This window comes from Lactuca serriola, chromosome 9, assembly GCF_051521515.1.
Source record: "Lactuca serriola cultivar US96UC23 chromosome 9, Lser_US96UC23_V15, whole genome shotgun sequence".
Classification (NCBI taxonomy): Eukaryota; Viridiplantae; Streptophyta; class Magnoliopsida; order Asterales; family Asteraceae; genus Lactuca; species Lactuca serriola.
The window spans coordinates 128781304-128795189 of NC_136416.1; the positions used below are offsets into that span (position 1 = coordinate 128781304).

Consider the following 13886-nt stretch of genomic DNA (forward strand, 5'->3'; position numbering starts at 1 on the left):
AATTTTCCCGCGCCTTGCAAATTTAAAGTTCAAATCTTCCAAGCCTACAATTGACAATCCCACTCCATGAATCACCTCCACAGTTATCAAGCCCAAAATTCTTGACGACTTCTAAGCCCAATCGCTTCCAAACAATCCCGCACATTCCCGCTCTGCTAGTCTCCAAAAACCTGCAATTATGCTCAAGAAACTAGAGAGCACCCGAAATAGACACAAAATAACAAAAAGGGAAAATATGCATGTGAATTAACTAAATTACGAATGAAATATGATAAATAAACTATAAAAAAAGTAAATAAAATGAAACTATTAGATAACATGGTTATTGCATGCATCCAATAAATCATCATATTCATTTTCAAAAAATCACTTTTAAGGTTTCATATAAAATCTAGTTTTTATATAATTTGATGTGGTCCAGTTTTAAAGTTATATCTAATATTAAATTTGAAGTTTGAAGATTATAGAACCTTATATATCTTTTAACAAAACTTCCTCTTATTAAGACTTTGGAATTTTGATAAGTTTCAAAATCACCATTTTAGACTTATAATTTTAGTATTTCAAAATTTGACATTATTATGGTTTTTTATAAAAAAAAAAAGTTTTTTTATTTTCAAACCATAACTTGTTACAAACTGTCTATATTTTCAAAAAAACCAAGATGATCCAAATATTCATAAATTCTAACCAAGCTAGCAAGAATGCTTTGCCAAAAATTGTTGGCTTTTTATTCAAAAAATATTTCTAAAACACAATATTAGCAACATAAAACTCTTATAATTTGAACAACATAAACTAGTTTATACTTACCAAAGGATCTACTTGCAAAGATTGTAAAGAAAATAACAACCACAGAGGATGTAAGGTTATAAAAAACTTTGTTGTAATTTGAGTCCTGAAGGGAATGCTTGATAGTTAATGAAGAAGGAAAAGATCAAAAGAAGAATCTTTCTATATGTATCTACAAAAAAAAGTCACCAAGCCACTAATAGATGCTAGTCCTTCACTTGATTATAGTTTTTCTTAAGCCTCTAAGACTTATCTGAAATAAGTCTTCAAAGGAGAACCAATTAAAGCACAAAAAACTACACAACAAGATTCCTAGAGAGAGGACAAGAGAGGAGAGGGATGAGAACTCTTAGCTTTTGCTTCAAAAAGAAGAAGATAAAAGTTACTAGCTTTAGTTATTTCACTTATTTTACTTACACACATATTGCAACCCATAATTTCATTAAATGATCTCATAAATTTCAAGTAAGCTAAGTGGTTTAAAAAGAAGTCAAAGCACACAAACTATCTATACTTGTACTAGTATGGACGGTTTGTATGAGAGAGATTAAAGAAGATGTGTAACACACTCTATTATATTACTATATGTACACTTATATGTCTAATGGACTTCAATAGGTCCAATATAATGTATATATCTAGTTTACTAATAACATATGATTATATATGACCATACCTTATAACAAGTAAATATTAATTTATTATTTATTAAGTAATATGATTATTAATAAATATAATCAATACTTGTACTTAATTGGGGAATTATATAGGATCATATGTTATATATATATATATATATATATATATATATATATATATATATATACATATATGTTTAGGTTTTATGGAAAACAAAAAACCCTAAAAATCATAAAAATGCATCAAAAAAATACTTAGAGATCACAAACCTTTTTTCTTAATTTTTTAATGAAAATATCGCAGGTTTTTAAATAAATTCGCTGATTTTTTTAAATGTTTTTTTTTATTTTTTTTTAAATTTTAATTTTTTTTAGCAATTTATTAAAAAACCTGCGATTTTTTTATAAAAAAGTTTTGTAATCTCTAAGTATTTTTTTTTGCATTTTTATGATTTTTAGGGGTTTTTTAGGGTTTTTTTTGTATATATATATATATATATATATATATATATATATATATATATATATATATCTTGGTGCTGCTCAATTAAGATGCATACTTTAAGCTATTTCAAGAGCATGTTCCTTATGTTGTTTACTTTGTTTATGTTCTTTCCCTTCTTATGTCTTAGGCAACGCAAATTCGATGACTTCGTTTAGTTTTTCCAAGTGTAAGGTTTTGTTGTTTCTATGCTGCCATTTTTATGTCTTTTCTGTTAAGGTGGATATTTTTAAGGCGGCTTGTCATGTTGGTTGCTATTTCAGGTTGTTTCTCAAGTTGGCAGCAATTTCTAGTTTACTCATGAAGATTACTCTTCTTGATGTTGCTCTATGATATCATTGTTTTCATCACTTTGGTTTTATTGTTATAACTTTAGTTTTGTGTGTTGTTCCTTTTCTTTTAGTCTTTCTAAGTTATATTTACATAAAAAAAAATATAGGACCATGCTATTATTATTATTATTATTATTATTTTGTGATTTTGAGTTTACTCTCAAATTCGTAGCTATAATACATAAAGTCTCTTTTTCAATGAAGTGTTTTTTTCTATTAACAAAAGTAGTATCATGGATTTACATATTTTTTTCATTATTTTTTATGCTTATTAATATTATGTGATATATATATATATATATATATATATATATATATATATATATATATATATATATATATATAATGAATATGTGGTTGTTATGTACCTAAGTTTAGGTTTAGAACCTTTTAAATGACATAGTTTTAAACATAGTTTTAAACTAACCAAATACAGTTTTATTTTCTCTTAATTTTGTTTTAATAGATTATGGAATGAAAATGATCAATTCTTTTTATTGCAAAACATCATTGAAGTTTATAGGAAAGTAAAAACTCAATATTTTTTTAACGAATATAACTCAAAAGTTTTCTCCTTCAATTGAAAAACTATATCGAATGATTTATGAAAAGCTTGATTGACTTATTGAATGTTCTTATTTTATCTTTTATTTTGTCAGTTTTCATTTAAAATTTAGTATGGTTGATTAAATGGTCAATGATTTTTAATGCTTTAAGTTCTTAGACACAATGAAGAAAAATAACACAAATTTGATTTGTCGGGTATGTTACATGATTAACGAAGAATAGTAAATAAGATAGCATGATTAGTTTGGTTATATATGGATCAAAACTACATAGTATGGAGGGTTCTATATATATGTTTTGGTACATAACAACGACATATTCCCTAAGCCCATATATATATATATATATATATATATATATATATATATATATATATGGGCTTAGGGAAAATGTTGTTGTTATGTAGCTAAGCGCGCGCGCGCACACACACACACACACACACACATATATATATATATATATATATATATACATACACATCATCTGTAAAATATATCATTACTATATATGGTTGCAAGAAATAACACCTTAGGAAATATTACTATAACATAATCATTTGACCATACCATAACCATAACAATAACCAATCATATATTCTCATAGCTTCATTACATCTCAACTATTTATAGGGAGTTTGTCATAATTGCTAACAATTTTTGTGAGCAACCGACATATGCAAAAACAACAGGTAGTTAGTAATAATAGCAGTCTTTATTATCGTTTATGCTTCTATTCGGTTTTGAAGGGTTGATACTTCTTGAGGTCAGTCACGAGCCCTTGCACAGATCCAATTGCTGCAACCAACGAAACTACCAAACAAGTCCAACTCAGGATCTTTAACGACACCCACGTGAATGAAAACTTTGGTATCTTGGCTCTAGCAATATACATCTCAATCGGGAAATAAACTGTCAAAGGGTAAAATGAACCGGCCCCGATCAACCCTAAGAAGCTATTGAAGAAAGGAAAAATCATTGCAATCAGTGTAGTTATCGTCACATACGTTGTCCTCCACACCAATCTAAACATGTTGAAGTAGTACTCTCCGCAAAATGGCACATTAATAGTATGATCCGTCATTATGAACTTGCTTTCGGGCCACTTTTCCCGACATTTCTTCTCAACAAACCCGAATATTGGTTGACAAAATACCTGCAATTTATAGTTTTTTTTTCAGTAATAATAAAACTTTAGGTTAAATGTTTGTTGATGCACCAATGTTTCACCCTTGTCCTAATCTACCCAACAATAGTATGAAAGTTTCAATCCAAACATTGGTTTAGCTTCTTGTAGACATATATTTTTCTAACAATAAATCTAACTTCCTCGTGAAGTACTCATAAGTCGAAATGTTAAGAGTAGCTAGTTTATGTGTTGGATTTCTAGACAACTATAACACTTTCACGGAAATTAAAAAAAATCAACAAAGTTATTGTTCAAACAAAATATGATATCACATTCCATTCTATGACATAGTTATGCAACATTTTTACATCTAACTTGTTTTGGGCATCTAATGAATGGCTATATCTAAGTTGTTTGGGTATCTTTTCATAAGGTTGAGAGTTCAAGTCTCTTCTAAGAGGTAAGTAGATTCCATGAGGTTTAAGGTTCAAATACGGGATGAATAAGAAAATACCTGATATGCGCCAATAAGATGGATGGCAATGCATATATTAGCAAAGTCGATAAGCCAAAAGGGTTCATAGAATCCAAAGCCAGTTAAGAAGTTGCCTGGTGCATCGTTTCCAAATGCTGCATAACCGATTAAGCCACAAAGCATGTAAAACAAAGTGGTCGTCGAGACACCAATTAGCGATGCTCTTTTCATCATCTTGTTTTCCGGTGGATATGATTTCAATGTGTCCTGTATTCAAAATATGTCATTAAACTTTTAAAAATATATATTATTGATATGTTTTTTTTTAAAGCAAGTGATATAATTTATGTTTGGAATTTGAACACAAAGTCGATTGACACCCCAAGAGATATGACCAAACCTAAACAATCATAATAAGTGAAATCACATAAAAAAATTAATATTGGTTACACTTAAATTTACAATAATTATCAAAACCAACCTATAATATGATTTGTTTGATTACCGATACTTCAAATTAAAGGTTATAAAAAACTATACACATTACATGTTACTATGTTAGTAAGGAGATACTGTTTCAGAATAATCTGACTTATGAAGTCACTTTAACTAATATGGTTACAAAAAGACAATAATAGTTTTATAAAACTAAAAGAGAAAATGATCATAATCACTAAGGCTTTTGGGAGTGGTTCTGCATTAAACTCGGCAAGCCGCTGGCAAGCTTGGCATCCACCACCCCACTATGGTGACATGCCAATGATATTGAGAGAGAGAGAGAGAGAGAGAGAGAGAGAGAGAGAGAGAGAGAGAGAGAGAGAGAGAGAGAGAGAGAGCACATATTTTCTGTTCTACTTCTCAATGCAATTTAAAAAAAAATGTTATTTAAACTTTTTGAGCTTGTAATATGGTAAAATTTGGATGCAACTAAATTGATACTCGTTAGACATCCCTCGGTCAACATATAATTAACTTTTGGAACTAATTTTTTACAAAAACAATACAATTTTAACTAATAAAATACTTCAAAAACCAAATAAAATATCTTTATACGATAAAATAAGATGTCTTTTTAGTTGATCTCTAAAATTTATGTGTCATGAATATATATAATTGACAAAATAAAAAGTAAACATTTCATCATTTCCTCATGGCCTAATCAGTAGTTGAAGGTGGCGAAAGAGAATATAAGCATGTCATTCTTTTACAAAAATGGTTGGCTATTATCAAATCACACCTACCTCTTACCCCGGAACCCCAATCTAGCGTAGCCTATCCACATCTTCTTTGAAAATTACAAGCACATTTGAAGGCAGGGATGCTTGATTATCATGATTTAATGGTCCACAAGAATTTAAAACTTTATTTTTATTCTTTACATTTAATATGTTTGGTAATTGTTTTCAAAAACGAAAACATATCATCATGAATCAAAGTCTCATAAATTATGTGTTGCATTGAGTCTAAAGGTTAAAGAATGTAGTAATATTTTTATCTTTCAAACTTTTATAAATTTTAAGTCTTATCATTTATTTCCTACCAATTTGATGAGTGCCGCCGATAGAAAGGTAAGTTAAAAAAATAACTTTTATATATATATATATATATATATATATATATATATATATATATATATATATATATATATATATATATATATATATATATATATATATATATATATATATATCTTCAATTGAGAAAATAAAAAATGTTGAGAATGGATAATCATTTCCAGTCACTCATTTATTTTTGTCGCAAAAGTCACCTTCGTACCAGTGAAAATAGGAAATGAATACATATTTGTTTTCCAACAAAACATGTTTCCTTAAACTATGTTAATCATTACCTTAATATATAAAAAAAACATAGTTTTTTTCATTTTTTTTTTTAAATTTTAAGAAGCTATTTTTATCGAAAAATGATTTTAAATATATATTAAAATTCATGATTTTTTATTTTCTACAAATAGACATCCATATTGATATAGTTTTAAGATAAAAATAATTTGTTTTTTATATTTTCAGCTATCATTATTTATAAGTAAATAAAAATACAATAAATTTTTGCTACGGGACATTCGTTATTCACTTATGAATAAAAATACATAATTAATTTTTTTATAGTTTAAGTATCATTTATACTATTTATTCATATATAAATAACAAATTAACTTTAACAAAAATCCGATAAATGTTTTATTCATATATGAATATAAAAATATGGCGACAACTAATACACGTTTTATTCAAATATAAATAGAATATATGACAAAAGATGATATAAAAAATATATTTGAAATAAGAAAACTTTATTACGTATCATATTCATATATGAACAATACTTAAAATATAAAAAAGTTAAACATACGTTTTATTCATAAGCGAATAACGAATATACTATAATAAAAATTTGATAAATTTTTATTCACTTATGAATAACGAGAGATGAAACTCTAAAAAACTACATTTTTTATTTTATCTTAAAACTATATCAATATTGATGTGTATTTATAAAGAATAAAAAATTATGAATTCTGAAATATTTAAAATAATTTTTTGATAAAAATGGCTTTCTAAAAATAAAAAAAACAAAAAAAAAAGTTTTTTGTATATATATTAAGGTAATGATTAACATAGTTGAAGGAACCATGTTTGGTTGGAAAATAGATGTTTATCCTTTGTCCATTTTCCGCCAGTACGCCTAAGTGTTTTGCTGCAAAATAAATATATGCCTGAGAATGATTCCGTCATTCTCCACATTTTTTTTTCAATTGAACCCTCTATATATATATATATATATATATATATATATATATATATATATATATATATATATATATATATATATATATATATATATATATATATATATATATACAAACCTAACACGGTAACACCTACCAAATTAAAGGTCCATTGAAAGCAGCTACGTATGCAAGAATAAAGGTGACAATATAAAAGACGGGTCTTGAAAGGTTTGGTATATAGCATATGTAGATGGTTTTGGTCCTTTTGGATGTGTATTTTAAAATGGTCTTTTGGATACGAGGAAAATAAGGACATTGGTACAGATGTCCATTACTATTTGAACGTACGTTGTACATTTATCACACCTCATTTCTTCTTTCACGTTTTCTACATAACAGACAAATTATATGATTAAAACATAAATTATTTTCTTACTGATATTGATTACTACCATCTTGTGAATTTTCTGAATTGTGATACTGTTGTTTTTTTATTTTAAATAAGTAACTATGCTAGTAATTATTAAATATGATTTTGTAAACGAAAAGTTTAAACATGTAAACTATATTTCCACTTCTTCTTTTCACTATACATTTAGTAAATTTATGTTTTTCACTATATATAAAGTATACATAAATTACAAAATTATTTAAATTTTTGAAGAAAACATTAAATAAAGAAAATCATGCATATGTGATACCAACACCAAACTAGGTATACGAGAATCGGTTAAAACTCATATAAATATATAATCTAAGTTTATACCGCAATGATAAAAAAAAAGTGGTCATTAAGGTCACGTGTAGTGTGATTCAGTGTTCTTATTGGTCAAAACCACACTAAAAATTGCAAATGGGATTTTTTATTTTCAAGACCGATTAGTGGGGTTATTTTGTTAGAGTTGTCTTTTTTTTTTTTTTTTCTTTGTGGTTTGGTTTTTAATTGTCTGGATTTGGTTCGGCTATTTATGAATAGTTGAATTTTATTATGCATAAATCAAAATTAAAATAAAATAAAACATAAAATATAAGTAAAAATAAAGCCAATTACGGTTCGGATTGGGTAACCATAAACATGAGTTTCTAAGTATAAAATAAAAATTAAAATAGGTTACAAAACTCAAAATAAGAAACAAAAAATGTTAAGAGATTACAATGATGGTGGTTTGAAAAGACATAATAGAAAAAAAATGTAAATTTATGAAGTAGATGTTAAAAAAAAATTGAAATATCATTTCTCAAATTTAAAACTCGTTTTAAGTCGGAAAAATTCAATGTCAAATATCAAAACCACCACAATATTTTTGTGTGTAATTGATAAAAAGTTCTATTAATTTTTTTATTTGTTGGTTGTGACCATAAATGAGATCTACATTATTATTCTAACCTTTTTAATAGGTTTCATGGTTAACTCTAATATTTTTTTTACAAAATCAGTCTTAAAATTGAACATAAAGTTCAAATTTGCTTCTTGCATTTTGCAAAAAATTACACCACATGCCCAAAACTTGGTTTATGTTCTATAACTTGTTTATTTTCATTTATTTTTTATTTTTTAGTCAAAACTAAACCTGGTTTTATGTATTTTTTTGTTTTGTTTTTTTAATCTTTTTATTACATTTTTTGTATTTTTATATATTTTTATATTTTTCTTATTATATATATATATATATATATATATATTATTTAGTTTCCTTTTTATATACTATTTTATATTAATATAGTTTACACTTTTCGTATTTTTTAAAGTTTTTTTCGTATTTTAAATTTGTTATTTTTTCGTTTTATTTTTCATGAATTTGATAATTTTTTCTTGACCTTTTTCAAAAATTATAAAATGTATTAATATATTAGAGTATATTACAATTTTGGTGTTTCCGTTTTTTTGGTTTTCTTGAACTTTTTTTTTAAAGTTTTTTCATATTTTTTTTCATATTTGTGAGTTACTATATTATATAATTTTTAGCTTTTCCCCCTATTTTACTAATTATAAATCGTAAATATCACACATTGAAACATTGATTCTCAATAAACATGTTGTTTGATTTTTTTTTTATAATATAAATATAATAACACTAAAGAACTAAAAAATAAAAATAAAAAAACTTGGGTCGAAATTACAAATATAAATATAATTTTTTTATTAACTTGAATAAAAACAAAAAAATTTACAAAACCATACTTACCAAAATTATAAAAAAAATAGGAAACCAAAATAACCAACACACCAAAAATATAATATACTCTAATATGTGGACACATTTTGCATTTTTCGAAAAAGGTGAAGAAAAAAAATTAAATTTATGAAAAAAAAAGATAAAAAAATGAAAAATAATATGAAATAAATACGAAAAAAAAACTTAAAAAAATACGAATGTGTAAAATTTAAGAATATATAATAGTGTATAAAAAACGAAAATAAATAAAGTATAGTGTGTGTGTGTGTGTGTATATATATATATATATATATATATATATATATATATATATATATATGAAAAACAAAAAAAAAATGCGAAAATATGAAAAAATTTATAAAACCAAGTCTAGTTTTGAATAAAAAATAAAAAATAAATGAAAATAATGAAGTTTAAAACATAAACTGAGTTTTGGACATGTGATGTAATTTTTTTTCAAACTATAAGAACCAAATTTGAACTTTAAACGCAATTTTAGGACTGGTTTTGCAAAAAAAAAAAAAGGATAACAAAGGTAACCATAAAACTTTTAAATGAGTTAGAGTGATAGTTCTACGTCCTATTTATGACAAGAGCCAACCAAAAGTAAAATAATTGGATATTTTTTAATTACACATAAAAATGTTATAGCTTTTATTGTATTTGCCCAAAACTCAATGCAAATATACTTAGCGCTTCGTTAACAATATTTTGTAAGTATTTATAACGTTAGAGTTGCCTTTAGGTATTTGGTTAGTAAATTGAATGCTTGTACTTAATTACGAATGAAATCAAAGTTTATAGGGATAATGACTTGAAAGGGCAATGAACTTTTAGCTTTGTTGACATTTAGTCACTGAACTTTTTTTCATATTTGATTTACCCCTAAATTATTTGAAATTGTCACATTTTACCTTTATGACCGGTTGTAACCGGTTATAAGGGTAAAATGTGAACAATTTCAAATAATTCATGGTAAATCATGCACAAAAAAAATTCAATGACTAAATATGAATAAAATTGAAAGTTTGTTACATGTTCAAGTCATTATCTCATAAATGGTTCTAAATGTTATTCAGAATGAGCAAAAGCAGAATATTGAGGTCACACAAGTATGTTGTAATATTGGTGTGATATAGTGTATAAGGTACAAAAAATAAGAGTTAGAAAATACAATAGGAGTGACTTCAATCACATAGAAACTTAGAAACTGAAAGAAATAAGATTGTGATGGATTCAAACATTTACTTAGGACATAGGCGAGATTTTCACTCTAGAGGGTGTAGATGGTCGTAGATCGTATGAGGAAGAGAGAACATATGATAAAAAAAAGTGTGAAAATAATGTGATTTTAGATTTGAATGAGATTTTTCATTTTACAATAATAAGAGATCTGAGTAGAGAGTGTGGATGCATAAGATCAGTTAAAAGGGTAATGAACAACTTAAAATAATTTAGGGGTAAATCAAACAAGACTGAAAGTTCATTATCCTTTCAAATCAACATCCCAAGTTTATATATATGGCTATATGGTATATTGAGCAAAAATAGATGGCAGTGACTGTTGAAATTTAGAATATAGTTGTTCCAATATGCATAGTTTTTATTTGTTGATAAAATTAGTTATAAACTTTTAAAATTATAAAATTATATAAATGACATACAAATAAAACTAAGTGATTAAAATTAAAGGCAACCTATTCTATAATAATAATTATTCTTTAGATGCTACTTCAAGTGGGGTTTTATTACCCGCTGTTTGTTATAATATAAAAGTTTTAAACTCATAATTTTAACAAAGCTTTTTTCTTTCCTTTATTTCTAGATTTTTCAAAGCTAAAAATTTAAATTTCGGAAAAACTCTTAAAAAGTTCACATTTACTTCATAAAAGTAAAAGTAATTAGTATGAGATAAAAACCTGAATTTCGATAAGAACAGTTGAGTAGGCATAAGCGAAAGCAATGTCTCCAACAGCTTGAAATGTTTTCCACACCTTCTCTGAACCGGATAAAAGTGGTCCTACTTCTGCACCTGTTAGTGCTGTCTTTGCGTCATGCCCGTCCCCTATTAATTTCAACATACGTAATTTACAAAAGTCATAAAAGAATCATTCCACAAATATACAAAAAAAATAAAAATAAAAAATAAAACTAAACCGAATAAGCTTTTTTAATTTGTACAACCAGAAAAACAGTAAATTAAAAATAGTCATAGTGATGAACATTGATGATAAAAGAAAATCTGTATTTTGAAGATTTACCAACGGCTTTAGCAATCGAGAGGCCGAGTCCAATGAGAGAGTAAGCAAAAGACATGACTGCAGCTAAAATCGAAAGCCATGATAGCTTATGAAAATTGGGTATCTGACTTAACAATATCTCAATTACTGCAAACAAAATCATGTAGGGGTAATTCGATGGTTTACAGTCTGCTCCATGCCCGTGATCATGGAAACAATTCGATTTCTTCACTGCCCTGAAAATAAAACAAAATATAATATTAATTTTATTTTAACATTTAAAAAATATCAAGATTGAAACATGTAGGATTCCAAGTTATTTCCATTTTGCAGTATTTCATATATAATGTATAATACTAGTGGTACAAAAAATTATAGTAATTATATACTTTGTTACTATATAAATGTATAGAAGTGGTTGCATGTCATTTATTTATTTACTTACACTATGCTTATAGAAGCGGTTATTGTATATCCAATTGTAATCCCCACAAGATTTACATACTGAGCGATCCCACATAATTGCACCTTCCTCCCTCCTATAAAAATTGACAATTCTACCCTTGTTAACAAACAATAAACACATGATGTTATTTTTTTATGTTGTAATTCCTTTTGTATTCATTTATTTTTTCTGAATAAAGTTTGCTTTCAAAAAAAACAAACAATAAAGACATGATGTTATAAAGAAGAGATCGATGTTGGACCTAGACTGGCTCGAACCACATCCATGTAGGTGTAGTTACGTTTCCCGGACACTGGATCTGGTGCACGGTATGCATCTGCAAGAAGGGTGGAGGTGAAGTAAGTGATGCAAGAGAAGGTCATGAGAACCGCTGGACCAGCGATCCAACCCAATTGAGCGATGGCCCATGCTAGAGACAGCACACCCGACCCAATCACCGCAGTTATAATGTGTGCACTTGCAGTCACCCAGGTCCCTGCAACCCAACCCAACCCACCACATCGATCAATCGTTCATTAGAAATCACAAACATCCATATCATGCATGCACTACTACTCCTACTACTATTAGCTAGGAAAAGGAATAAAACCTGTTCGTTTTTCGCGACCATCATCATCGAGGTTTTTTTGAGCCAAATCGTTGTTGATTTGCAGACTTGATGCGGTGGTGGTGCTAGCCATTTCTTGGTGTGTTGTGTTCCGTAGTTTGGAGTTTGAAGGGGTTTTAAAGGGAGAAAGAGAGGGTTATAAAAGCGTCATAGATACCATTTAATGCAAATGAATTGAATAAGAAAAAAAAGTCAAACTTTTAATATTCACTTTTTTCAGTATTATGCATTATTCTAATAAATAAATAAAATTACCAATTTCACATCAGAAAATAAAATAGGTAATATGTACATAACAATTTTTTTCATACACAGTAATTGGTGCTTTAGAATATTATATTATACAACTATATAATACATAAATTGTTATGTATGATAAAAAATTATTGAGAATCATTATTTATTTATTTATAATATTTTGCAGTTGAAATATAAGATAGTACATATATTTAAGCTTAAGCACTGTTTGGGATCGATGCATAAAAGTACAAAAAATGATTGTTTTATTATGAACTTCAAATTTACGTATTATTACATTAAATATAATTGTAGATGTGATGATTACTCTGTATCAGATGATCAAAACAACCTATAGTGATGAGATTATTGTTCCATATATCAAAACACTGAAATAAAAATACTACCCATATTTGTAGTTAATTTTGGGACAATTTTATATCACAAGCTACTAAATTTTGTATGCATCAAATGCATGGATGGGGACGGAATTAAACCCAACATTTATTTCTCATGGGTAACTGTGATGATTTCAGAAATTTGATTTTAAAAAAGATTCTTAATTATACAAATTTTGTATGCTATGATCTGTTTTAGATTATTTTTTAAACCGACATATATTCTAATCTATTTTTTGAATTACTATTCTATTTCAATTTAATTTATATTTTATATTGGCCTGGAACCATCAATCTCGTTATGAGATATGTCACTAATTTATGTAATAATTTAAGACTTCTTTTATGACGATTTAGATATCTCTCATAGATGTTAAGAACGCAAGTTGTTACGGTAGTTTTAGTTTTCTGAAATCATAAAATTGTTAATACTAGTAGTAAGATATTAAATGGAAAAAAAGATATTAGAAGGCAGAAATATCTAAATATTGTCATAAAACCAACTGACTCAATTAAGTTTCAGTTTAGTGTTTTTATAAACTTATCAAGGTCTCTTGTTTTGACTCAATTAAATTTCAGTT

At 26.6% G+C, this 13886-nt stretch overlaps 1 protein-coding gene across 1 annotated transcript; it reads right to left on the reverse strand.

Annotated features, from left to right (window-relative positions):
- Positions 1-3375: 3375 nt before the first annotated feature.
- Positions 3376-12806, reverse strand: LOC145072404 (amino acid permease 6-like). The gene is made up of 7 exons (XM_079018821.1): positions 12653-12806; positions 12305-12538; positions 12043-12136; positions 11619-11833; positions 11277-11422; positions 4471-4698; positions 3376-3983 (listed from the first exon to the last, which is right to left on the reverse strand). The coding sequence occupies exons 1-7, from the start codon at positions 12741-12743 to the stop codon at positions 3561-3563; spliced, it is 1431 nt and encodes a 476-aa protein (XP_078874947.1). The 5' UTR covers positions 12744-12806; the 3' UTR covers positions 3376-3560.
- Positions 12807-13886: the final 1080 nt, after the last annotated feature.